This window comes from Haplochromis burtoni, unplaced genomic scaffold, assembly GCF_018398535.1.
Source record: "Haplochromis burtoni strain Fernald_Lab_line unplaced genomic scaffold, NCSU_Asbu1 Contig_113, whole genome shotgun sequence".
Taxonomy (NCBI): domain Eukaryota; kingdom Metazoa; phylum Chordata; class Actinopteri; order Cichliformes; family Cichlidae; genus Haplochromis; species Haplochromis burtoni.
The window spans coordinates 434,970-462,540 of NW_024582474.1; the positions used below are offsets into that span (position 1 = coordinate 434,970).

Genomic DNA, 27,571 nt, shown 5'->3' on the forward strand with positions numbered 1-27,571 from the left:
CTCTCACACACACACACACACACACACACACACACTCACTCACATGACGTACACACAGTGTGAGGAAAACGTTCAGGAACGAGTATGCAGAGCTAGATGGTGTGAGTCTCAATGGCATCGTGGTGTGCAAGCCAGTCCGCGCACACACACCTACGGAAAAATGTTTGGTCACAGTTTTGTACCCTTCAGAGATTCCACCAAAACTCCCACATCAATGTTGTGTTTGTGAGAGTGTGAGTGTGTGTGTGTGCGCGTGTGACTGTACCAGACCTGGTAGTGAGAGGTGTGAAAAGTTGAGAAAAGGAGGCTTCCACTCGATCAGCAACAGTTATTTGGCACATTTAACATCTATTAAGTAACACATCGGGATAAAAAGGTGCAACAACAGAAATTTCAATAAAAACCATTTTGGTTTACAAAAATAAAAGACACCTGGAGAGGTGACACATTTTCTCTCTAAGACGATAACATCTGCCCCTGACTGGTAAAGGCTCCAAAGAAAAAGAATCACAGAGCACCCTAAACAAACCCTTTTTCCAACTCAAGTCACACATCACAGCTCTGGAAATGCATGGACATCACAGATGAAGACACTGTACTGGATGGAAAAGAAAACCCCTGAAGTAAACCGCTTTCTCTCCTCTGCTGCACACTACTCTGGACTGCCACTGCCTTCGCCTTGAACCCTGGTGAGGTTCCCCACCAAACTGTAAAAAGTCCAATAATTTAGACAAACCCATACACCTCATCTGAACTGTGTCACATTCAGGAAAAAACTCATAACACAGTGAGAAGACAGACGAAAAGTCCACCCTGAAACACTGCAGTAGGTCCGCAGACAATGCTCGTGGACATAGCTTTCTTTAAGCTCAGCTATGGTCCTACTTGAGGAACGTAGACAGATGGCAGTGAGGGGGATCAGAACACTGTACTGGCTACAGACTGAGCATATATTTAAAGAGCAGTGAATTGGCTCACTTGTTGTGCTCATCCTCTGACGTGATGGATCTGATGTAGTGCAGCAGCTCTCTGACAGCAGACACATTTGGCCCAAATCCGGGCTGCTTCTAGGACTAAGGGCTCAGTCACAGCACCGGCGGTGGCTGTGCGGCCCAGCTGTGAGCAAAATGCCACGAGCCAGGCTGGCCATGAGCAGAGTTTTGACCAAAGGCCATGACAAACTTGACATCGGGCCCACCTGTAGCTGAGACTGAATGTGAGAAAACTGAGGGCCGCCGCACTTCGGCTAAGTGTTCAGTGCAGTCCAGACTGAGCCTGTAGACTCATCATCGTGTGGAGTTTCTCAAAGACAAATGCGTTTGCATTCCCTGGGTGTAACCTCAACATGAGGCCTGGTGGTAAATCTGACAGGAGCCTGCTCAGGCTCAGAGCAGGCTCAGTACTTTACTGCACATCTAAAGAAAATAAGTCACAGATCATTCTGTTCTCGTTTATTCTGAACCTGCATTTATCTGCTCTCTGGAGAAATGTAGGCTAACACCAACTGGATAAAATGTGAACATTTCAACCACTTAAAAACCAAAAAAAGAAAAAGAAAGAGCCTGAAATAGCATGAACATGAAAGCTCATATAGAAGATCTATGCATCTAACTGGGGTATTTGAGGGTGGATTTTTCCTTTAATCAGCTTCAGCTTATTGTCTTCATCCTCCTCCCTACACACAGTCTGCCCACAACAGCTGACTGCTCCAAGCTGTTGCCCTGCATGGACAATGTGTGAGCGGGAACAGACTGCTGATTCTTGTGCTTTGCCTGGGAACAGGTTCTTACATTCTGATGTACTCATACTGGCACAGTCCAACTGAGGTAATGCAGCTCTGTAGCTCTTTCAGAGCCCTTCTCTTGCCACCTCTGAAAGACCCCACACCAACAAAATCCTGTAAAGGCAGACAGAGGAGTTGCGATAAAGCTAACACACTGAAGTAAAACAGCGGTGCGCAGACAAAAGGGTGCTTATATTGTCTTTATAGTCTTTGCCTCCCTCCTGCTCCTCTATAGTTACAGTGTTGTCCATGGTTACCAGTACATGTACACCAATCTTTATGGCTACCATAGCAACCAGCTGCTGTTTGTCAGCCAATGGAATCTCAGTCTCTGTGGTGACTAGAGCCAATGTGAAGCTTCCTGTACCTGCGCTGGAATGATCAACAGCCTTCCACACATACACTGTGAGGGTCCGGGAGGTTGGGATGGCGCGCCATCTGCCAGCAGAGCGGATCCTCCTGGGCGCTCAGGTGACTCAAGTAAAATATTAATGTTGGCACTTTTTGCACTTCAGTAACAGTGGGAGGAATGTTTCAGAGGGATGGATGAGGACAACCAGCCTTTGTTTTCTACATTCTGTGGTAGCCTGGTCTCTTCTGGACCTGAGCATCAGCTCTGTGGAGGAGTCCATCAGGCTGCTGAGAGCACACAGAGTGGGAGGACACTTCCTGATTAATGTGATTTCAACAGCGAGGTGTGTGGTGTGGGAGGTGGTTGAGGAGGGGCAAACAGAGAGAGGAGCAGCCGTTAGTCCTTGTGAAGTTCATGCGGGGATTCTTCAAATGTCCAATGGTTCAAAATCCTTTCTTCCTCTTACTGACTGGCAGGGTCCCAGAACGCACACACATTTACCCCCCCCCCCCAAAAAAAAAAAAAAAAAAAAAATCACTATATCACTCTTGATTGGTCGTCATTGTGTGTGCGCCATCAGCACCACACACACACACACACACACTGAGGTGATGTGGGCAGGTGTCTTGCAGCTGATGAGGGGGTGGGAGGTGGGATGCAGTGTGTGTGTGTGTGTGTGTGTGTGTGTCTGTCAATGTGAGTGCATGTGTTTTTATGTATATGCGTGCTCTTGTGTATTCACAGGCCATTGCTATTGCGGTGTGTGAGGGGGGGCTTGGAAAGCTCCACTACTCCAGCACGGCCTTTCCCGATGACCTTAGGAGCGCGACGCAGAAGTTTCTGGGCCTCCGTGAACGCCTCAGTCAGCTCTTTCTTCCACTGCACAAACTCTGGGTCACTCTGCGCACATACACAAAAAAAAAAAAAAAGACATCAGCTTGTTTCATTCATCTCCTCTACAGCACTAAAGCATACAACAGCCAGAGGACGTACTTCACACTGCAGCACAAACTGCTTCCCTCCTTTGATGCGCAGCAGGATACACTTCTTGTCTTTAATCTGCGTTTCTTCCACGGTTACGATCTGCTCCATCGTCAGCAGGTTTTGCTGCAAAGATAATTGAGTGATCACAAAGTGTTCAGATGGATTTCACCAACAAGACTTCTGGCTCTGGCTCACAGCTCCTGCAGAGATGTACACCTTACCCCTAAAGCACTAAAAAGCACTGGCACAGAGGATTTCAGGGTGTGTTAGGACAGTCACGGAGGAACTCATGATGAAGAAGAGTAATGGAGAATTTAGACTTATGTGTTAAATTTCTGCTGTAGCTACGCTGGTACTGCAAACCCCTCTGAAACCCTACTACACGTCGATGCATCACAGCCGCAGCTGGTGTGACTGCCCTGTTCTGTGCCATGGAGTAGGGCTGGGTATTGTCACGGATTTCTATAATCAATTCGATTCCGAAGGTCCTGATTCGATTCGATTCAATTCAATTTTGATTCACACAGTCAGAAATACTATAATTCTGATCATTTATCGGGGATCAGTACATATCCATATTTTTATATCTATGCGTAAAAACAAAGCTTTTTTTTCTAAATCCACACCTACCATCAAGTCCTCCTAAGCATTACGAACTACTTTTCCCCCACAATTTTTAAGTGAGGCAACGAACAACAGTCTCAATGCAAGGACTCACAAATGTCAGCAGATTCCTGGAGGGAGACCACTGCAACTACCTAAATGGGTGTGTTGGATAAACATGTTCGCCTCAAAAAACCCTCAGCATAACAAATAGAGAGCATCCAGGAGGGGAAAAGTCCCAGGATCATATGTGTTTCTACCAGGTGGCTCTGTGTATAAAACACCGAGATATGACCACATGGTAATTAACATGTAAAACACACCAGTGTAAGCACAAATAGTGTTTGTGTGTTTTGTTTTTTTTTGTTTGTTTGTTTATTTTAAAGTCTCTCAGATAGAGCCTAGCTGGGTTTTCCCTTTAGTTTTGATGAAAGTATAGTTCAGTGCACACATTACACTTACACACAAGTAAGCAGTGTACTTCATGGAAACACTAACACAATCAAGACCGTGCAAGTGCTCCTTCACTTGTGTTGTTAGGCTAATAGCTGCAGTCTGAGATGGTCTGAGGCCTGCAGTGAGCTTTGTTGTCAGACGGTGGCAGCGAGCTACTCTTGCTTGTGCTGTTGGTGGTCCGTCGGCCGCGGAGGAGAGCAAACATACAAAGAGCTGAAGTGAATTTGAGTGTTAAACACTGCAGCCACACTGTGCATTTAATGCTTTATGTTCTGATCTTTACGTTTTTTCAAATTTTCTTCTTATTCTCCTGTTCCCAGTGACCTCTCCTGTTGCTCCCTGCCCACTTGTAAACCAATCAACACCGAGCAGACATTTCCATAATCTGCTTCCAGTGACGTGCAGTCCAGACTGTGGAGAAATGCATGGGAGCAGGTTTGGGGTGGGTGGTCCACCTAGAATTGTGCACGTGATCGGACACGTTTGCAGTACCATAAAACCAGATCGACAAAGAGTAAAAACTGAAGTTGACTGACTACCAACTTTCAAGCGGGGAGGCAGACTACAACTCTAAACAGCAGGGGTGCTGAGGACACAGCAGGGACCTGAGCCTGGTGGTAACACTCACCCAGTCTCTCTGCTTTTTCAGAGGTTTTAGCCACCTCTCCTTCAGAGTGGAATGAGCACAGACAGACAGACACACACACTGACCAAATGATGAACAAGCCGAAAGCCCTCAGCCCATGATAGGCGGTCACATGACGTACAAACGTGCAGTGAATTTAAAGTGTATGCTGTGAGGCAGACTCACCCGAGTGTCGCCCTCTCCCCTCCACTCCACACGGTTGGGGAACAGATAGAAGTATCGGCGCTGCCACTGAGTGAGGAACGGGTTCCCGAGCTTCAGCATGTAGCCATGCATAATGCAGTCTTTCCCCAAGGCATAGTCTGCACAAAGGGACACACAGTCAGGAGGTGTACTGACAGGATATCTGTACTGGGCTGTGTGTGGATTTGGCCGTTATTATCATTACCCTCCTCGTGGCCCAGCTGCTTGTTCTTAGCCCTCTTGCGGGCCTCATTCTTATCGGTGTCCAAGTTGACAGCTTCGTAGACCGTCTCTGCCACCTCCTGCTGCCAGCGCTCTGAGATGACCAGAGGAAAGTTCTTGTAGAGCTCCTGGTCACTGTCCAGCAGCTAAGTCACACACGCAGGCACAAACACAGACAGAGTGCAGCATGTTTAGTTATACATATGCTTATACCAAGACGTAGAGCCTAAGTGACAAATTCCTACAGCGGCCTTGAGGTGCAAAACATCGAATCAAAAAAATATAAGTCTTCAGTTTTTGTTTGATGATGTTTGGAGCTGATGTTAAAATGTGCCTTTATGATTTCAGCCTTCTGTCAAGTTGAGTTGAAGGCATTCAATAGTAAAGTTGCCTTTATTTTTGGCCCTCTAGCAAGGTTGAGCCAGTCATCCATATGCAGCAATAATACACAATTCCTGTCTGCTCCTCTTAAAACTGCAGCTACAGTCCGTTCGTGATCAGAATCCTTTAATAATCCCTAAGGAAATTATGTGGTTACAGTTGCGCCAAGAGAATAGCAGTAACAGACTGAGCTAAATTAAATAATATAATATGTTGCAAAGTTTACAAAATATAAGAAATAGCTCTAATATAAGTACAAATGATGGCGCCTGGTTAAGTTTGCACAACAGCAGCAATACAAATGACGTGTTTTAGGCTTCTACTCATGTTTACATGAACTGCAGCCATCTTGGGCTGTGAGGTCAATTCTTCTGACTCTCCAAGTTGGAAATCTACTCCGGATTTCAGACTTTCCTCTTCGAATGGAAGAGCAGCACAGAAAGAGGAAATGACACTGACCTGTCACCAGAGACAGACCCGACCGTGTGAAACATCCACTCACAGGAAAAAACAATGAACCAAACACTGGCCCTAAATGCTGCTGCCTTTTCTGACATTGTGCTGTGTTTTACAGCACATGGTCACCATAAGCTAAGCCCTATTCTGTCTCAGAGTATTGTGCTTTAAATCTTTCCTCCTGCTCTTAGGGAAATCTGAGGCCTAGCTTTCTGTCTGGGGACAAAAAAAATAAATAAAAATCAGCTTTCCAAAATGCTCAAACAGTCCTTTAAATAGTCTAGTTCACTGTTCTTTGCAGCAACATCTGGAAACATTACATCATCAATAGTAAAATATTCCACCTACTGCCACATGTCCAATGCCAAACAGGTGTCTTAAATCTGCTGGGATCTGACATTTTCTTCTTTGTTTTTGTTTTTTTACTAAAATGAAGTCTTTAGAAATGGATTTCTTACTTATTTACATTCTGCTGGCAGATCATTTGATACACAGCCAATACTAAGCAGTCTAATATAAATGGCCTGCAATAAATCCTACCATGTCGGAGATCCTGGAGGCTTAAGTCTATACAACTGTATTGTGTTACAGAATATCTCTAACCTATTTAAATCAATCATACTGCAGTAATCTATCTGCGCACACCAGAGTGGACTGGGGCTACACACCTTCCTTGGTGTGTTAATGCTCCAACCTTTACTATCCGGCAGTTGTTTTGAATATTAGTCTATTGTGGCTCCTAAGCTTTGGAATAATCTTCCTCTTCACATTAGGCAATCGACATCAGTGCTGGTTTTTAAATCCAGATTGAAAACGCATTTTTATTCACTGGCTTTTGACTCAGTGGTTGACTGACTTGTATTTACTTATATTTTGTTGTTTCGCTATGTTTATTATTTTATCGTATTTATTATTCTTATGGTATCTATTGTGTTTCTATTGTTCAGCACTTTGGTAAGCCTTGTGTGTTTTTAAAGTGCTATATAAATAAACGATGATGATTATGATGATGATTAGTCCCCCGTTAAAGACCAGCTCCATCTGAGAAATGCAAACAAACGCTCCTGTGTTTCATTTCTGTGCGCTGGAGCAACAGAGAACAAATAAATGTTAACTGCAGCAACATTAATGTTAATGAAAGAGGAAACTGCTGCTGCAGAGCAACCAGGAGACTGGTGCTAATGTTATACAGCAGCTTTCTATGAACCCTTTCTACAAACTCACTTTCTCTATGTGCTTTCTTCCACCACAGTCTGAAATCATGGTTGAGAGATCACTGAACATCTTTTTCACCTTCCACTCCTGAGATACGGTGATGAATTATGGCAAGAAACGTGCTTTTGCACAACATGACATCACACTCTAAGTTGACACACACTCAACACAAAATATAATGACTTCGACATTTGTGGAAAAAAGCTATATTAATGTGCTTGTTAAGTAAGATTCCCCTTGACCTTTAACTCTGGCGCACAAAAATCTAATTAGTTCATGTCCAAGTTACCACCAGTCTATGCTTATTTAAGTATGCTTTAATAAGTATACTTAAATAAGCCTGCATAAGATGGAGTATTCTAAGCCTGCATGTTTAAAAACCTGCAGCTGCAAGCAGGCTGGCGTGTCTGACACGAAGCAGAGATGCCACTGAGCTGTATCAAGTGGCTAATTTATTTAAACCTCTCGGGCTGCAGCCCTGCTGTGAACATGCACTACAGCTCTTGGGAATTTCATTTCCTGGAAAAATATTTAGTAATTTTAGTAAGAAGTTTCATTCTGATCAGCTCTTCTTTGCCCTGGTGAACTTTCCACGTTACAGAAAAATACAGCTGCTGTCTGACTCTCTCTGCACCACACTTTGTATGACTAGAAACCAGCACATCGCTGAACACAGCAGCCCACTGCAGCCCACTGCAGCCCACTGCACACATGGTGTCACATCTCTGGTAATCTAACATGAAGGGAATTGAAACATAAACATCATGGGACAAAGAACATCTAATGTCTGTGAGATTATGGTTAAAAGCCTACCTAGCTTAACAAATAAAGCTGTGTTTTCCACAGATTTATTACATGTCTGTGTGTTAAAGGAAGAACATGTGTGCGAAATTCATAAGGCACTCCTCTGCCAACATTTTAATAAACAAGTACATGTGACAAACAGCAGTCATTGTTTGGTTCTGCTGTTTGGGTGCACTGGCAGAACGTTTTCATTGCAGAACGAGGACTACTGTCACAAAATGTAATCTAACAAAGTAAAGCTGAAGCTGCTCTGAGTACAGGGTGTAACATGTAACGTGTGGATGGCTGGTAAACTGTGACTGCACTTTAAGAACAGCAGCAAGTGGATTATCCACTAATAACGCAATTACTGAAATGGGGAAAAAAAACAAAATAAAAGCCAGTGGGTAGGACACAGTGAAGATGTCTGATTTCTCTGACTTCTTATATGATTTAGTGCTCAGCTCAGATAAAATAATTTTTGTGGGTGATTTTAACATTCATGTAGATGCTAAAAATGACAGCCTCAACATGGCATTTAATCTGTTATTAGACTCAATTGGCTTCTCTCAAACTGTAAGAGAACCCACCCACCACTTTAATCACACTCTAGATCTTGTGGCATAGAAACTGAACATTTAACAGTGTTTCCTGAAAACCCTCTCCTGTCTGATCATTTCCAAAAAACATTTAGACTTACAATAATTGATTACACAGCAGTGGGGAGTAGATTTCATCACAGTAAATGTCTTTCTGAAAATGCTGCACCTAAGTTTAAGAATATAATTCATGTGCTGTTATCATCTTCAATGCCCTGTACCAGCACAGAGCAGAGCAGCTATCTGAACGCTACTCCAACAGAGGTCAAATATCTTGTTAATAATTTTACCTCCTCACTATATGAGTGAGTATGGCACTGGATACTGTAGCTCCTGTGAAAAATAGAGCCTCAAATCAGAAGTACTTGACTCCCTGGGATAACACTCAAACATTCACCCTAAAAGCAGATAACTCGTAAGCTGGAGAGGAAATGCCCTATCACAAATTTAGAAGATCATAATTTAACCTGGAAAAATAGTTTCCTGCTTTATAAAAAAAGAAAAAAAAAGTGAAGCTAGAACATCTTACTATTGAACACTGAAGAAAATAAGAACAACCCCAGGTTTCTCTTCAGCACTGTAGCCGGGCTGGCAAAAAGTCAGAGCACTGTTGAGCCAACCATCCCTGTAACGTTAACTAGCTTCCCTCAGGCATTATCATCAGAAGGCATAGCATACATATTCACTGCTATGAAGATAACACCCAACTTTATCCATCCATTAAGAAAGATAACACACACCAATTAGTTAAACTGCAGAAATGTCTTAAAGACATAAAGACCTGGACGACCTCTAATTTTCTGCTTCTATATTCCAATAAAACTGAGGTTACTGTACTCAGCCCTAAAATTCCTGGAAATATGGTATCTAACCAGATTCTTACTCTGATGGCATTACCTTGGCCTCCAGTAACACTGTGAGGAACCTTGGAATCATTTTTGACCAGGATATGTCCTTCAGTGCACATATAAAGCAAATATATAGGACTGCTTTTCTTTCATTTGCGCAACATCTCTACAATTAGAAATATCCTGTCTCAGAGTGACGCTGAAAAACTAGTTCATGCATTTATTACTTCTAGGCTGGACGACTGTAATTCGTTATTATCAGGATGTCTCCCTGAGAAGCACTTCACTCTCGCACTGCAGGCTTACTTGTGGTTCCTAGAGTATTTAAAAGTAGAATTGGAGGCAGACCCTTCAGTTTCCAGGTCCTTCTTCTATGGAACCAGCTTCCAGTTTCAATTTGGGAGACAGACACTATCTCTACTTTTAGGATTAGGCATAAAAACTTCCTTTTGGCTGGATTAGGTGACCCTTAAACTTCCCTTTGTCATGCTGCAATAAGTGTAGGCTGCTGGGGAATTCCCATGGTGCATTGAGTATTTCCTCTTCAGTCACCTTTCTCACTCACTCATGTGTTAATAGACCCCTCTGCATAGAATCATTACTTGTTATTAATCTCTGTCTTCCTTCTCTCTCCCCAACCGGTTGAGCAGATGGCCGCCCCTCCCTCAGCCTAGTTCTGCTGGAGACTTCTTCCTGTTAAAAGTTTTTCCTTCACACTGTTGCAAAAGTGCTTGTTCATAGGGAGTCATATAATTGTTGGGTTTTTCTCTGTATGTATTATTGTAGGGTCTACCTTACAATATTAAACACCTTGAGGTGACTGTTGTTGTGGTTTGGTGCTATATAAATAAAACTAAATTGAATTAAAATAAACAGAGGAGATGGAAGTGTAAGATTGTTTTACCTTGATGCCCTTGGTGTCCTCTTCATCAAAAGATCCAATGTCAAAAGCATCTGCAGCATTCACCTCTCCCCTTGGAGGGATTAAAGGAGGAGAGTACTGGACAGAGGAAGAGGGGGAGAACAGACACATGGATTTCAGAAGATGAGGCAAAACATGTAACAAGTGAGAGGACGATAAAAGCAAAACAGGAGTGTTAGCAAAGCAACAGTCCTGTAGCAGTTCTTCCCTCAAGGTAACCATAGCAACAGTAATTGGCATGGACTAATGTAGTCCAATTCAGAGTTAGTCAGTTAGTTAGCCTCCATTAGTTTACCTGATTGGAGGAAAACTCCAAGATTTTATGTGGCTTTCAGTTTGAATGATATATTAACCCTAACAAAGACTCTGCTCTTTGACCCTAAGTCAAAGGGTCACTAAGGCTAAGGTCACACTGCAGGTCTTAATGCTCAATTCCAATTTTTTGATTAAATCCATTTTTTTTTTTGTCTGGTTGTTCACACTGATTTGAAAGCCTACCCACTGAAGTTAGCACTGCCTGCTAACTGCTAACTCCTAAGTAAACATTGGCCCAGCAATGGATGCCAATAAGTCGTAGTTTTTTAGTGAACTGGATGGCAAAAGCAGAGCAACAATTAATGTGGCCAGTTATAGTATGTGAACTGGGGGCAAAAACAGATAAGTTTGTGGCCTTGGAGACAATATGACTCGTCAACAGGTGAGGCGAGTAAAACCTGCTGTAAGGCTGTGAATGAAATAATTACTGTAGAGATGTGAGGCTGATAGACAGAAACAGACGTCACAGACTCATTACTATGGCAAGAATCAGCTAGACTCTTCTGCTGTTGAAGAACCTCACAAAACTCATTAATTTATCGCATGAATAGTTGTGCCTCATCTGATACTGAGTATCAGTATCAGACTTGTGGATATAATGTCATATTCAAAGTGGGCTCAACTTGTCAGTTTTTTTTCCCTTTGCTAATCATGACAGCAACAATTATAAATGTACATAACCAGCAGCTACTGCAGCTTTTGTCAGCATAGCTCTGAAGACCTGCTGATGACCTCTCCTGCATTATAGCTATAATAGTATAGATCAGAGTTGGATACCTTGTGATCGCTGTCTGATCAAACACTGAATTAGCTTCATCATGGAAACCAGACTTATAAGCTTCCAGGCAAGAAATCCTGAGAGAACAAAGAATAAAGCAGATTCACAACAGAAGTGAACCTCACTTACCTTCTGGAGGTAAACTTGCTGCCAGTCAATGCCTTTGAAAAACTGATGCTCCTTCACCTCAGAGGCTCTGCGTGCACACACACACACGCACACACACGCACACACACAAAACGGTGTTATTTCTCATATCCACACTAGGTGGCACTGTTTGCCATAATACAGCCCTCTGACAAACGCACACAATTCTGCCATTTAACCCCAAGCAGACAAAGATCCATCCCTTGGCTTTAATTATAAGCTGATGCAAAATGACAGCAATGATCAAATTAGTTATGAACTCAGCGTCTATTAGTCCACTTCATGTCCACCACCATTTGTCTCCAGCGGACTGCAAACTACACCACCCAGTGTTATCAGACTTAATGAGCACATTTAGCAAAATTTGTTTAACTGATGTATTCATCTGCATGCCTGTGTATGTAAACACTGATACATGACAGAGGTTAATGTGAAATTTAGCCTGTGTGTACTTGTGGGGACCAACAGTCACTTATGGGGACAAAGTGCCCATCCCCATGTGTCTGAAGGCCTTTTTGAGGCTGAAAATGTGGTTTTAGTTACAATTAGTTTATGGTTAGGTTTAGGCATTCATTTTTATTGGCTAGGGTAAGCGGCATTATGTCAATTAGGCTACGCTCACACTGCAGATCTTAATGCTCAATTCTGCTTTTTTGATCAAATCCAATTTTTTTTGTCTGCTTGTTCACACTACAAATAAAATGTGACAGCAAACACGCTCTAGTGTGAACGCTCAAAGCGGCTCGTATGTGCAAAAGAAGACGTCACACACTAAAACATCAGATATGTATCGGATTCAGTACCACATACAAAAGTGACCCAGGTCGGATTTGAAAATATCGGATTTGTGCTGTTCACACTGTCATACCATGATCGGATATGGGTCGCATAGGGTCAAAGAAGTTGGATTTGATGTGCTTTCGCCTGCAGTGTGAACGTACCCTTAGAGGTCCTCACTAAAATATGAAAATAAGTGTGTGCGGTGCGTGCATATCATACCCACGGCCCTGGCAGCCGAGCCTCTTGGATACATCTCTCTGCAGCAGCCCCTCCAGAAGATCTTTGAGCTCTGCAGTGAAAGAGTCTGGCAGCTCCACATTCTGCGGGTGAAACAGAGAGGAAGGAAAAAAGGAAGGGAGAAAGGAAGGGAAGAGGAGGGAATGAGAGTGAGATGTTTGAACTGAGTAGTGAACTTTGCAGTGAACACTTTGCTTAAAAATAAAATAACATCCAAACTCCTCTGATTACAGACAGGCTTAGATAGCGGATATAAAAGCAACAAACTCAGGGCCAGCACCTCTGCATCTATGGAGGACAGAGTACGTGTAGATAGAATGGTCAGAGTAATTGGTACACCCAATACATATCAATAAGGCATTATGAAAAAAAGTACAACTTACTGAAGCAGTACCTTTTCACCTCACTGATCTTACTGATGTAATATTTTTATGTCACGTTTGCACTGACTACATGTTCAGCTGATGACCTGATAAAGAGCTGAAAGAGTTCTTAAGGTTTCTTTGAAAAGAGTAAATAAAAATGGAATAAGCGTATATACCATTACAGCTGAGGCCACTAAAAACAAAAGTTAAACACCAGTCACCAAAGTAACGGCTGTTATGGTCCACCTTCACAAACTTTTCAACAACAACAACAAAAAAAACAAAAAACAAAACAATCTAGGCAGTAGGAGTATACTCAGTAGTGACCCCCTGAGGCTGGGTCTGCTCCCAGAAACAAAGAAGCCTTTTTTTGTATGCAGGGCAAATGTGTTAACAACTAGATCAGCAATTATACAGCTGTGGTCAGAAGTTTGCATGTACTCATCATGATCACGACTCCATTCTCTCACATCTTTTAATACATGCTGCTGATAATTCTGCAGTATCTTAACTACGTGTACATCTGCACTGGTTGTGTCAATTTGGTTAAACTATGGAATAATGGCTCTGTACTACCATACAATTAAAATTATCATAAATGAACTTTCAGAACTTTAGGGAGTTACAGTTGTTAGAAGAGTTCAGTAAAACAAACTAATGAAATGATGTGAATACTAAAAGGCTTTTCCTACATTCACAATATTTGTAATAGCTGTATCAGTTGATGTTTAACACCAGACAAAGTTCAGCTTGAAATGAAACCTGCAGACGAGTTAGTGTCTTTTGCTCCAAGAATCTCTTCCAACTAGCTTTTGGGACTCTACACATGAAACGCGTCCCTGCAGGTTCTGCCCCCAAAAAGGTGAAAAAACGGAGCCGAGCAGCATCCAGAAAGTGTGGCATGTGGTTATACCTCACTTTTTCTCCCCACAGTATAGCACAGCCTTCCCTTAAAAGCCAACTCAAATTTGAAGTTTTATTTTTAACCACCCTTCATTTTCCTCTAAAAGTCTGGAAAGCTCAATGACTCAAGTGTCCTTCTTCTTCTTCTAGTCTCATCTGAAGGCAGAGTGTAACTCATACTCTCTTTTCTTTGCCCTTCACCGGACAGACAGGGTTGATAAGTGGGATAAGTCAACAGCCGTTTTAGCACCTGCCCATTTCTCTTCATACAGTCCCCTGCTACAACCCGAGTTAGCCTCCACCCTTGGATTTTTTTGCTCAGTTGCTTCATGGAGGTGTTTCAAAGTTCAGACATGCCATCTACTGAGATCTGCTCCATTCATCTCTTCCTGTCTTGGCTGCTCAGCTCTCAGCCTTTTCACTGTGCTCTCCATCCTTCATGTTTATGTAATGAAACCATTCATCACGTTTAATAAACACTGGGGCATATAAAGCAGTATTTTTAGTCTGTTCATGGATGAATCGCAATCCTCCTCCTCTCCCAGCCCCTTTCTGAAACACAGATACACACCCAGACAAGGATTAAGAGGATAAAACCAGATTAAGTGGCTGGATTAAAATCCTAATCTGGATTTATTATGATATGAAAGATCATACTTTCACTGTTTAGCAGGCATGCTCAGTGTATGTGAGGGATGGAGCACCGTCACAATTCAACTGTTTCATGTCCTGACAAAACACACAAACAGAGCCAGATCTCTGGCTCCACTCCCCTGTGATGGACAGCTGCTGCAGCTGGCAGGCAGAGAGATGAGCGTCAGGCTGTGGTGAACATTCACATTGTGCTTTGTCACGATGAACCTGCCTGCACTCTAACATGATATGTCGCCTTTGCACGAGTCTGGTGTGGATGTGAGGAGGGTAAAGCAGACATGTCGTGGGTGGGCTCAGCAGACACCATCCATCCCACACGCTCAGCATCAAATTCCTCAGACAGACACTCAGAGTAGACTCCAGTCCTTCTAAGCTAGTTTGTGTAATAATAGTTAATTGTGCAATGTTGCCTCATCAACCCCATCTAGCAAACCTTATAGATGCTTGGTGCAGTTACCCAGTGCAGAGTTGAACTTTCACCACCAGGGGGCAGTGTATTAACAGTGGGTGTGTCATTCTGTTTCTGGATGTGTGCTTTTTGTTTTCCTCAAAGGCTTTGTTAAGGAGAGTTTCATAGACCCACAATGCAAACGTAGTATTACACTTAAATCCATCCCAGCCCTACTTCAACTAAGTTGTTATCTCTTCAATACAACACATCAACACTGCTTCACTGAGTAAATGGGTTAAATGCAGAGAGGAATTTCCCCACGGGGATCAATAAAGTATACATTATTATTATTATTAAAATTTTGGCTAAAATGGTGTATGGTGCCAAAGTACCTGGTACCGAGTACTTTTTCAGTACCTGCTCGGCCTAGGTTCCAACAGAACAAGTACTTCATGAAAATCAAAACTGCCGATTTTGAAACCTGGCAACGAGGGAAACGGCCGCACACAAACCAATACAGCGGTCCATATATAGGTGCTTAGGGTAAAACACACACACACACACACACACACACACCCACACACACACACACACACACAGCCACACACACACACACACACACCACACACCACACACACACACACACACTCCCCTGTGTGTGCTTTGAGATGTGTTTACACACAGACACCCATGCATCTTCTCTCATGTAGTGTGGATGTATCTTACCATGGTGAGCGTCATGCGGTCGATCTCATGTTTGTCTTTGGTCTTGTGCTGTCTGAAGGGACTGTGCCTAAAACAGAAGGGACAGAGAGCGAGATGATGACACTGTCGATGACTAGGAACAGCAGAAGTGGAGATGGATGGAGTGAGAAAAGAGGTGTTTGGAAGCAAGAACAAAAAACTCCCTCAGGTAAATTACACAGACGCTGCCAACACACCTGCAGCTTCAAATGCTGACTTGGTAGATGTTAATGAGTGTTTGTGCAGCTGGTGTGGAAAGAACACTGAAGAAAGTAGGAGTTTTTTAATGCTTTAACAGCCGGACGTCCTACACCATCTATCCAACTGGCACTATCAGACTGAATTAAGATTCATGATGAACCATATTTTAGTTTAAGCATTCTAATGTGGCACAGGTTAGTGCATACTGCAAAAATAGTATCCATCCTTTCACACAGTTCACGGGTCAAAGGACTGGATTAAAAGGTTAGGAACACATTAGCTTCAATTAGAACAGAGGCAGTGACTAAAAAAAATAAATAAATAAATAAGTTGTCACTTATATTGACTTGGGGGGTGCAGGCAGGGCACCGGATCTGGAGAGAACTTTATTTAGATTGCTTTCTTCTGGCTAATGTTAGCTTCTCTGCTAGCTTCAATGCTTATCTCTACTAGCAGCATACTGTGTCAAGTCAGCTAGTTAAGTTCTTTAACCCTTCTGGCTGGTAAGCTGGCTTGCTCGCTGCTAAAGTTATGAAACAAGTGCAGCAGTAAGTAAGCTACAGCTAGCAGCCTAAGCAGAGAAGCCCAGACCTCCCTCTCCCTGGCCACCTCATCCAGCCTTTCTGGAGGACACTAAGACGTTCCCAGGCTGGTCGAGAGATATAATCGCTCCAGCGTGTCCTGGGTCTCTTCCTGGTGAGACATGCCCGAAACTTATGCAGACCAAGCTCCAGCAGTGGTTGTATAAGGATTGAATGGCCTGTAACAATAGGCCAGACACTCCATGCTCTTGAAGCACCTGGTTTATAGTTTACGGTTGTCGATGACAACCATAAACAAAGATTTTAAAATTCGATCAGCACATCTGGCCTATCAGTCAGTACGTAGATTTGGCGTAACGCCATCCCAACAACCAATCACAGTCAACATGTTCCCCACTCCCTCAAAAAAAGGTAGTGGTGCGTTGGTGAAAGAAAAAAAAAAAAAATTCTCAGAAGCCAGGATGTCCGGATGAGTAAAGCCAAGAACGAAAATGTATCAGCTGCTCAGAAAGAGATAACACTAGAGAGGTAACACATCGTCAACAGTGTGGAAAAAATACAAAAATATGCAAAAGAACGTCTATCAAGCCTGAAGCCAGTCTTCTTAGCCAAAACCCTGTAGTGTGTCAAATTAAATATGGGCATGGAACAGGATGAAAATTATTATTTCAGAGACTGTTCACTAATTGATGGAGTGATATGGGGGGGTGTATATGTATATACATATATATATATCCATATGCCTATATCTAGATATGTGTATGGACATGTCTAGACAGACAGACAGGTAGAGATATAGACACATATATATGTATATATACTCACTTTTGTTGCAAGCGGTTTAGGCAATAATGGCTGTGTATTGAGTTACTTAGAGGGGGCAGCAAGCTGTACACCGACTTCTTTACATTGTATCAAAGTGTCATATCTTCGATGTTGTCCCATGAAAAGATATAACAGAAAATATTTACAAAATTTTGAGGGGTGTACTCACTTGTGTGAGACAGTGTATATGTGTGTGTAAAAAGAAGAAAACAATGATACTGACCACATCTTGCTTTAAGTTCTTTTCAAAAAAAAAAAAAAAAAGAAAGAAAGAAAAAGAAATCTCATCCAGCTCTGAGAATTTGGACTCTAGTGTTGAAAGACGCAGACAACCTTTGACCAAAGGCCTGCACACTCTTCCTCTTTAAAGTGTTCAAACACATGGATCTGAACATCAATGGATTCACGTCACACTTGCTCTTCTCTTTTGCTCACTCAGGATAAGCAAACCCGCCCAACACCCCCCCACACACGCACGCACACACACAGCTGCTTTTATCGGATTTCTGACCTACTGTACCTAGACCTCTGGCATTTACACACTCCAGATCAAACAAACACACACACACACACACACACAGGCTTGCACACAAACAAGATCAAACACACACCAAATAGAAAGCAGGCTGGTGAGAGATGCCGAGAAAGGCGAGCGAGCAGATTCGAAGAGTTTACTGAGAGTGGCAGAGCAGGCTGAAAGCTGACAGGAAGTCAGGACAGTGCAGCAAGGGGGATAGATGAGCTGAGAGGAACAAGTAAAGCCTGAGTGGTTACCCTCGGAGGAGTTTGAAGAGCATGCAGCCTAAGGAGAACCAGTCGGCACTGCTGTCGTATGCCGTCCCCTTCTGAAGAACCTCTGGAGCCATGTAGCCATGAGTGCCACTGCAACAAGCACAGCACACGTCAAAACTATGAATGCAGGAAATTGGTATTTCTCTCAATAATTATTATAAAGATGTTCAGGACAGTCAGAAAGAATATTCGCCAACAATGTACAAGTAGACAGTTAAAAATATTAGTGATAATAACTGTAATGAAAAGATGCTGAATGTCTGCTGCGAGCTCACTGAGCTCCACATTATGATCCATGCAGGGCGAAGCAATTCATTGACGTATTAGGGATCAATCACTCAAGCTTTGCTGCCAGCCTCCATCTCAACTGAGGAGCACGCTCCCAGTCCTGCACAGCTACTTAAAATGTCAACGTGTGATGGACAGCAGTCCACCGCTATGTTTGTGGACCTGACACACAAAGCTTTAAAGGCACCACAATCATGGGCAGAAAACTGATCTTTGAATTGCAACTGATTAGTTAGCGCTGATTTACTGAAGAACACTTCATGTAATAGTGGTGTATCATATATCACCACTCACCCAACCAATATGAAGACATCATTTCAACCCACATCGCTGACTGGATGGACAAGAAGTTGCAGTGGGATGTTTGTCCTCCTCAGCATCTCTTTCTGACAACTCGCTGCCCGAGACATTACAGTGCTGTCTTTTTGCTCACTAACAATCTCCGAGGAGCACATTAATCAGCAGAGTACGCAGCAACACAATGCATTTCCTGTGGTTACTACATATTCAATTAAAATGTGTTTCACCACTTAAAAAGCTTTTAATGTGAAGCTGCAGCAGCAGGAAATGTTTGACTTGCATTAACAGTAACTTAATACAGCTCCCTTCTTGGGAACTTCACCACAGACTCTTTTTATTTGCCCTTTAATGCATGATCCATCAGGTCGGCACAATCCTCTCCACTTGTCAAAGTGCAGCGAGCTGAGATAGTCCAACCCATTTAAAATGTAATCACTGCGAGAGATGTTCAGAGAGAACCCCGAGCAGCGCCAGCTGTATTTCATATTAATATGGATTTATATACATTTATGAGCCAGCCCACCCACCTACCCCAAGACACGTAAATGCTGTGCAGAGTTAAACTCAGATGAACTTACACGCTGGCGTGGGGCTTCTTCTTGGAAAAGTCGCAGGCCAAGCCGAGGTCAGAGATACGAACATGACCGTGTTCATCCAACAGGATATTAGCTGGCTGAGGGAGGACATACACATAGGCAGAGTGATGGAGAGGGTGATGGAGAATGTGAGAGATAACACGATAAAGCATAGGATACAATGTTGGAGAGCTAACTAATTCAAGACTTAAGTTACAATTTCCGTTCCCTAGCAGAGATTCTGTGTGAATACAGACAGTAAGAGCGCCTCCTGTCCTGGTTATCCTCTGCCGTTTGGCACATCTGGAGCTCACTCTCTTTCTTTCTGTCCAACGCTGCCTTAGTATTATTTGCATTGAACTGCACTGTTTACTGAAGCACTAAAACTGCTCCCTGACTTCCAGCAAAATATATCCATTATGATGGCAGCCAGTCCAAACAGGGGAATCGGAGAAAAAACAGAGGACAGCTGACAAATTGGTTGATATGAAGCTATGAAGCTGTGGAGGTGCAGCGGTGGGTGAGTGGACTAAGGGATGCTTATCTAAAAAGTTAGAATCCCCCTTTTACAGCCTGAATAGCAAACTGTTATCTAAAGGGAACATGGCACAGGTTCTGATGTGCAGTTAATGATAATCATTGCAGTTTTGGTTGTTTTGATTTTTTAAAACAAAGGATTAAAACTCTGGTGATATTAAAAAATTTTCTGATTGTAAATAAATCCTATGAAGTACAAAATTGTGTTTTCTTGCTTTGTGCGACTCCCGGGAAGTAGAAAAACGCTCAGATGCTGTATGTGGTCATTACCTTTTTAAACCACTCAGCGATTTCCTGAAACAGCTGGTCGTTTCAATTTTAGCTAAGCCGGACAAATATGTTGAGGGACTATTTTCAGAGGCGGATTTATACGACTGCATGGAATATGAAAGGTGCTGCTTTTACAGATGAACGATACAAAAGACACACATACAAAAAAAAAGGTCTGTAAGTTGAAAGTTGAACGTGGAGAGCATGTGTCCAGTGCCCCGCAGTAATAAGCCACAGACACAGATTGTGGTGAGGTGAATTGCTGGACTGATTTAATTCAAGTCCTATATTGGATGATGATATTATATTTATCATTTATTGTCAATTATATTATTATACTCCCGTCCTTTATTTAGTGCTGTGCAAAACACGCTGTTTACTACAATATGTCTTCCATTGCTTTAGATGACTGTTTGCCAGTTTAGCTCATAGCCGACGCAATGGAAACATGGCCTCTTGACCTGTCTCTCTTGCACTTTCCTGCTCTGTGTGTCAGATGTTTAGTTACTCATCGGCCTCCTTTAGAAATAGCAATACTGGTAATGGAATTAACCTGTTTGCAGCTCTGGAGGCTAAGGTCCCTGAACTGGAGACGCAGCTTGCATCGTTGAAAAGCCTGCAGCTAGCCAGGCCCCTGTAGCTGGTGCAGCTGAAGGTAGCGTAGCCCCGTTAGCTCTGCCCCAACAGACTGCCGTGAGCAGCCGGGAAAACAGGATGACTGGGTGACGGTGAGGAGGAAGCACAGAAGAAGCCCCTGGTATGCCATCAACCCCATTCATGTGTGTGGACCAAACTCTGCAAATTGGCGATTCTGTTCTAAGACATGATGTGAAGCTAGAGACACCAGCAACCATAGTCAATTGTCTTCCAGGGGCCAGAGCAGGTGACATTGAAGGAAATTTAAAACTGCTGGGCAAGGGCAAATGTCAATTCCGTAGACTTACGATTGACGTCGGCAGTAACACCCAGTTAAGTCAATCAGAGGTAGTAGCTAGTAATCCCCTATACCACAGCTAGCTTCTAAGTTTGTTTGTTTTTTTTCCTGCTACAGATCAGTATACATTAACGGGGCAAAATATTAGAGAAACCTATATGTAATGCAGCTCAGTAATGCACCAGCTGGTAGGACCTGAGTTATTTAGATGGAGGCTGTCCTGAGGGTTTCTTGGATGTTGGGTATAAATTTCACCTCAGTCCACTGTAAATAGATTCCAGGTTATGCATAAAATGAGTCCTCAGAATTTATTGTATGAAAAGCTGCTTTTAAGTTTCTTTTGACAGGAAAAACTCATTGTTGGCCACGTCATGGAATATGCTGATTATAGGAATGATTGTGTTCAGGATGATTTCCGTCTGGAATCAGGGGGAGTCTACCTTGAGGTCTCTGTAGACGACAAAGCGGTTGTGCATGTGCTCCAGACCCAGGATGATTTCAGCTGCATAAAAACGCATCTCTTTCTCACTGAACACGCCGTGCTGAGACAGGTGGTAGTGCAGATCACCCCCTGAACACAGAGAGAGGGAGAGACACACACACACACAAACATACACAGTAAGTGCATAACATCAAAACACCTCAGTTTAAATCAATATCTGTCCATAAGTTGTGGTAACCTTCTCGTGGGGGAGAAAATGAAAATCGATGGCAGGCTCTCTATGACACTCTTCTCTTTTCCAGCTGTCTCACTGAGCTAATGATTATCTGTATTCATTAGCATAACTGAAGCTCAAATAGCGAGCAGTGGACACCGTTTGGTGGTGACTTTGAAAGTTGGCCAGTCCTGATCAGGATATACTTAACATTGAGGTGTGACTTCAAAAGGAGGCTGATCTTAGATGCAAAAGAATCTAACACAGGCAGGTGGTGTGAGGCGTCATCAATGAGATCAAAATCCTATCAACTCCCTGAGGGAGGAATGGCCTGAGTGGCGACTGGCAGTCCGAGTAATCCCATCTTTGTGTCTCAGGACAGATTGGACTCGGCAGGAGTTTAATCTAAGGCAGGAAGGAAGGTGTGGGACATCCTACCGTTCATGAGGTCCAGGATAAAGCACAGCTTGTCAGGCGTGTGGAAGGCATACGTCATACACACAATGAACGGGCAGTCCTGAAGGAAGATGCAGAGAGAACGAGTTTAAAGTCTACAAGTGAACTCCTCCCAGCTAACCTTACTCTTGTGGTTTTCCTAAAATGGGTTATACAGCTAGTAGTGGAAAAAGAACTGAGGACCTTTAGTAAAACACACTCATGCAGCACAAAAAAACAATTTTTAAATCAGAAAGATGGATTTCACTCAGGACCACTGTAGTCTCAGGGACACTGACATTAGGCATCAGGGCTATAAATTGAGGTATCCCCTGAATGACCCAGCAGGAACAGCACAGGCATCGATGATATAATATCATCGATATGACAACAGTTAAAGCAGATTCAGCATGAAGGAAGCAACTTCAGTGGGCATGGGGTGCAAAACGGCTTGCAGGTGTGCAGCAACTGTGGGTAAGCAAAGGGTTAGGGGGTAGGCTAAACAGAGCGTCCAATGAGAGACTTCCTAACTGGATTTGAAGAAAGATGTCAGCTGAGCTTTGCCCGGTGGCCTGTCTGAACTGACACCGCTCTGCAGCTACAGCAGAGATTCTCAGTCTCTCAGGGGGCCTTGTTGATGGAGCACAGAGTTACTGCAGGATGGGTGTGGACAATCAAGGGAATTTGAATGAATAGAATTTCTGTAGAGAAAATAAACCGATGATGCTATTGTGCTTTATTTTCCCCCAAAATCAACTTGATCAGTTTTCTTCTTTGATAAATGTTTTTCCTTCTGATGTGGAAATCAAAGTCAAAGTGAGAATATGGTGGGCAATATTTTACTGCTTAAGGTGGAGTCTGTTTAACAGTATGTCATACACATATATTTAACTTGCCCACTCAAGAAGACATGGGCTAAGTGTTAGGGGAGGTGAGCTGAAGAATGGACAGAAAACAAAGTTCTGTTTGTAGTTTCTGGAAGTAGTGTCTTTTTAGAGGAAAATATCTCAGGCTGTTTTTAACCTGTGCGCTCAAACCAAAGCAGTCTGTTCCATACAGGAAGTCTGTGCCGCACTGAGACATATTATATATTAAACACTGCCAATCACTCCTAAGTATAAAACAATGTTGGTGGCTTTTAGAGTTTAGAATAAGTGGGATCTGTATGAGTAACTATGTTTTACTGGTATACCATATTGCAATGTACTGAATTGCATTTTTAAAAACATGCCGAGTATTTAAGAAAAAATAAAACCTTTGTTGGTGCAAACATGGTGTGTAACTCACCCCTGTGCTCACTAATGACAGCATGATTCTCTCGTTGAGTGCGAGAGTCTCCCCCTGCTTCATTTTGATCCTTTTCTTGTCCAAACACTTCATGGCATACCTGACAATCAGAGCGACAGACACAGGTTACACATGCAGAGGTAACTGCACCGAGCGGTGTGCCTTTCAATACATTTACGGAGCTCACATTTTTCCCGTGTCTGCCTTCCTGCAGCCGTACACCTCTCCAAAGCCGCCCCTGCCGATGATCCGATGCACGCTGAAGTCATTCATGGTCAGCTGAAGGAGGAGAGAGGAGCACAGAGACTTTAACTCAAGCTGAAGAAAAACATGGCCTTCCTCTCAGAGACAGAAAACTCTGGGTGGATGTGCCCGTTTGGTTCAGGTTGCTGTTGCGTCCCACCATCTGAAAAAGCGGATGTCTGTTTCCAGACATCTCAGGATTCGGCAGCTCTGCTGGTGTGTTTCATTGGATGGAGGGAAATTGCTAAAGAACCACACGGTTCTTTACAAACCCATTAAGTTGATAAGATAAAACAGACAGTCAACTTTTGGGAGAATCCCCCTGTCCCCCATACTCACATGGATGTTGAGCTCCACATTCTTCCACTGGCAAAAACGAGTGAATTTATCACTGGAGGAAAAAAGCAAAATGTCAACATGTGATGTCAGCTACCACCCCCCGCTGAAAAAATAAGAGGAAGAGAAACAAAAGTAAAACGCATCTAGTATGATTACCTTTCAATGAACTTCTGGAAGATGTTTCCTCTCAAGCTGTCACAGATCTCCACGATGTATGGCTAAAGACACACACACACTCTCTTCAGCAAATGTGTGGACAAAAATGCTTTGCAGGTGTATGTGAATTATTTTCCTGAGTGGGCAGGACTGCATGTTCACTTACTGTTTCTGAGCCTCAGCCTTGTTTACCTGGTTTGTATTTGTGAGCTAACTTGTTTCACAGAAATGCCCACTGAACATTTACATCTTGTTTGTGACTCAAAGAGTCTTTGAGTTGTTTGTGCAGTTGTAACACAGAGGCACTGTATTACTGCTGCACATACAACCCAAGGACTGAGAAAATATAGAGGAAATACTAACAAGTTGATGTAACATCTTAGAGTCACTGGGTATAATTTTATATCCACAAAATAAGCCATGTTGTAGTCTAAAAGAGGAAGTTGCTGATTAGATTTTCTGAGCTCAAACACAGCTCCTGTCTGTGTTGCTCTGCATGTAATTTTCCTGGGTGGCATTTTAGCAAGCGATGCCATGGTAAAAGTTTAATTACCAACAGCATGAACGAAAACAATAAAGTTCAAATATTGAGCGCAGAAGGGAATCTGGTATAACTCAGGTGCTATAGATACTCTTTGACATGGACATGACATGTCAATCACACACGCATACCACACCAGTCAATTAAGAATGGAGAAAAAATAAATAAATCACAAAATAGGTGGTGTTTTTATGGGGGGATTTTTTTATTTTGGTACATTGGACTGAAAGGTGGAGATGAGTGCTCCTCTAGAAACCTCCACGGGGTTTTCAGAACCTAAGTAAAGCCACCAAAGTGATTTATGATCCTAAAATGTTCCTTCAATACACACACAGTTTTACAGGTATTTTCTTTCTAAGGAGCATGTGCAGTGTTGCATGCTGCTGTTCTGATATTTTGTTTTGGCCCTGTTCATGTCATCAAGCGGCACTTGCCTTTTATAAAAGTCAGTGCAGACCTACAAACTTGTCTGTTAATGAAATGTTACATTTCATTGTGATGCAGAGTGGCATCATTAAAAAAAAAAAACAACAACTACAAATATGCTAACACATGCATGACTCCTGCCCTGCTCACAGTCCAGTCATTCTTACTGCCACCTATTCTAAATGCATGTATCAATGCAGCACTAACAAGTTTTGGAAGTTTCATGTTTGTTCTGTTTGACCGTTGAGGTTTTCGAAACCTGACTGAGGAGTTTTTGTCCCAGTTTTATTCTGTCAAGAGCGGCAGGATATCACTGTGTGTCTCTCATCAAACAACTTGCACAATAATAATGGAAGCACCATTTCTTCAGTCACATTTTGGGGTCAGGGCTCCACCAACAGGGTACTAATGGAGTATGTGGGATCAAACACAACAAGTGACCGTTTCCTTTGCAATATATGGGGCAATGAGCTGAGCTGATATAAAAACAAGTAAAAGATCTACAATCATCAAATCAAACTATTTCCATCCTTCACTTTCTTTTTTCCTACATGTTTAAAAGAGCACAGTCAGACAAGTGCAGCTTCAGAGATCAAATAGTATTTACCTGAAAAAGGTTTGGGGGGACCTGTTTCTTCGCCAAGTGACTCTGCACATGGTCCACTGCTTTCTTAGAGAATGGCTAAGACAAAGAGGAGGAAATAAAACCAAAGGTCATTAAAAATGCAGCATAACCATTAATTTCACTTCTGTTTTTTTCTGTTGTGAGCATGTGCGACCCCTACTGTAACGCTGCTGCAGAGAGCAACACCAATATCTGGGTTTGCGTGGGTGGTGGGTGTTTAATAACTTCCTCCATTTAGACAGCCCCAGCATGCACCGTGCTTGCTTTACATCCCAAATTGTTGCCTTGCATGAGGACAAAAGCAGTAGAGAGTGTGTGCGTGTGTGTGTGTGTGTGTGTGTGTGTGTGTGTGTGTGTGTGTGTGTTTGTGTGTGTGTGTGTGTGTGTGTGTGTGTGTGTTGTGTGTGTGTGTGTGTTAACTGTAAGTGAGAGTGAAGAGGAAGAAGCAGGGTGAAGACTGGAGTATACTGTGCTTTACAGGGATCGGGATTGGTCCAACAACAGTACAGTACAGATTTACATCACTAGTAAATTATTAATTGTAGATTAAATTATTAATATCGAGGATATGGGATTCAATGTTTGTTACTAAAAGCATCTGGTTTCCATTTATGATCCCAGGTTCCACTGACCAGTCTCTTTCTGATATTTTTCAACAATGTGGCTTTCCTGATCTCTTTGTGTCGTAAACCTCTCAGATTCCTCGGCTTTCACAGAAGGGAATATTAGGGAGCGGATCATTAGATGCCCATGAGGTGTGTGCATGTTTGTCTGTGTGTGCTTGAACCAGAGTCCTGTGGTTAAAATGTGGATGTTAAGGCCACATGCTCACGTGTGAACAGGACAGGAGCTCCTTCATGATGTACACATCGTAAATCTGCCGGCTGCGGCTCAACCGCTCCTCCTCAGAGTCCAGCTTCTCATAGTCCTTAATCTGAAACAGAAAACACACACACAGCTTAGCGACACCACAGAATGCGGAAGGCTCAATCTGAATTAGCAGGATTACAGGCCCCAAGCCGGTCATCCATGCCCTTTTGTGCACTCTAATTCGCAGGGCATGGGACACTTACTTCTTCGTAGAACTTGAGCTGAGGCACAGCCTCATCTATTTCATTCATACAGAAGTCCTTGAAGAGCAGGAAGCCTGTGAGACACAAAGCAAAAATACAGTGAGTATACATCTCAGTGCAACAGCAATATTTATCAGTCTGCTGGTCAACAATGATTTTAACCTCTCCAGTGGAGTCCAAACATTAAACATAAGACAGAACATAAACTTAGGACGAGCAGATCTCCTTCGACTTCTCCTAAAGTCAAAGTTATAACAGGCCTCGACTAACTTTCTTTTTTTGATGTATGTGGATGTAACAGTTTTAACAGTCTATGAAACATCACCCTCTTATAGCTCATTAACATAGTAATGGTATTACCAAAAGTCCTGACCAGTGTTAGCTTTAGGATTACAGCTGATCCACATGTGACACTGTGTCATTGGGCATTTAGTTAGGTAGGTAATGCACTGATGTAGTTACTGACTTACCATAAAGCGCTATACAAATACAGACCATTTACCATGTGTCTATCAATCTGTACGATATGCTCATCAGCGTACCTCACATGCCTCTAATCATAATGACTTTAATTCCTCCAAGTTGTTAAGCATATCAAAGAAATGTGAAATAAGCAGAATATATGACAGTGGAATGTACAAGCACAGAGGCAATAAGGAAATTATTTGGTATAAAACTAGACAATAAAACATACAAAAGCAAACTTGAGGCACAATGTGACTGTTCTGTAAATACATGATAGTATTATAGCCAACATGAGGTGAGACACACACACACAC

At 42.7% G+C, this 27,571-nt stretch overlaps 1 protein-coding gene across 2 annotated transcripts in view; it reads right to left on the reverse strand.

Annotated features, from left to right (window-relative positions):
- grk3 (G protein-coupled receptor kinase 3) overlaps positions 1 to 27,571 on the reverse strand; it is a 75,786-nt gene that overhangs the window by 4,905 nt on the left and 43,310 nt on the right. Inside the window, exons 3-22 of one of the 2 annotated variants that reach the window (XM_042223514.1) lie at positions 26,793 to 26,866; positions 26,552 to 26,653; positions 25,702 to 25,776; positions 24,128 to 24,189; positions 23,972 to 24,023; positions 23,577 to 23,668; positions 23,390 to 23,489; positions 22,106 to 22,184; positions 21,452 to 21,582; positions 19,274 to 19,368; positions 18,090 to 18,197; positions 15,730 to 15,796; positions 12,673 to 12,773; positions 11,656 to 11,722; positions 10,416 to 10,511; positions 5,213 to 5,375; positions 4,990 to 5,126; positions 4,807 to 4,845; positions 3,129 to 3,242; positions 8 to 3,035 (exon numbers count right to left, since the gene is read on the reverse strand). In XM_042223514.1, coding sequence (XP_042079448.1) covers positions 2,874 to 3,035; positions 3,129 to 3,242; positions 4,807 to 4,845; positions 4,990 to 5,126; positions 5,213 to 5,375; positions 10,416 to 10,511; positions 11,656 to 11,722; positions 12,673 to 12,773; positions 15,730 to 15,796; positions 18,090 to 18,197; positions 19,274 to 19,368; positions 21,452 to 21,582; positions 22,106 to 22,184; positions 23,390 to 23,489; positions 23,577 to 23,668; positions 23,972 to 24,023; positions 24,128 to 24,189; positions 25,702 to 25,776; positions 26,552 to 26,653; positions 26,793 to 26,866 — 1,916 coding nt within the window. In that variant the 3' untranslated portion in view covers positions 8 to 2,873. The remainder of the gene's footprint in view (positions 1 to 7; positions 3,036 to 3,128; positions 3,243 to 4,806; positions 4,846 to 4,989; positions 5,127 to 5,212; positions 5,376 to 10,415; positions 10,512 to 11,655; positions 11,723 to 12,672; positions 12,774 to 15,729; positions 15,797 to 18,089; positions 18,198 to 19,273; positions 19,369 to 21,451; positions 21,583 to 22,105; positions 22,185 to 23,389; positions 23,490 to 23,576; positions 23,669 to 23,971; positions 24,024 to 24,127; positions 24,190 to 25,701; positions 25,777 to 26,551; positions 26,654 to 26,792; positions 26,867 to 27,571) is intronic. The other variant, XM_014335715.2, reaches the window with a different exon arrangement.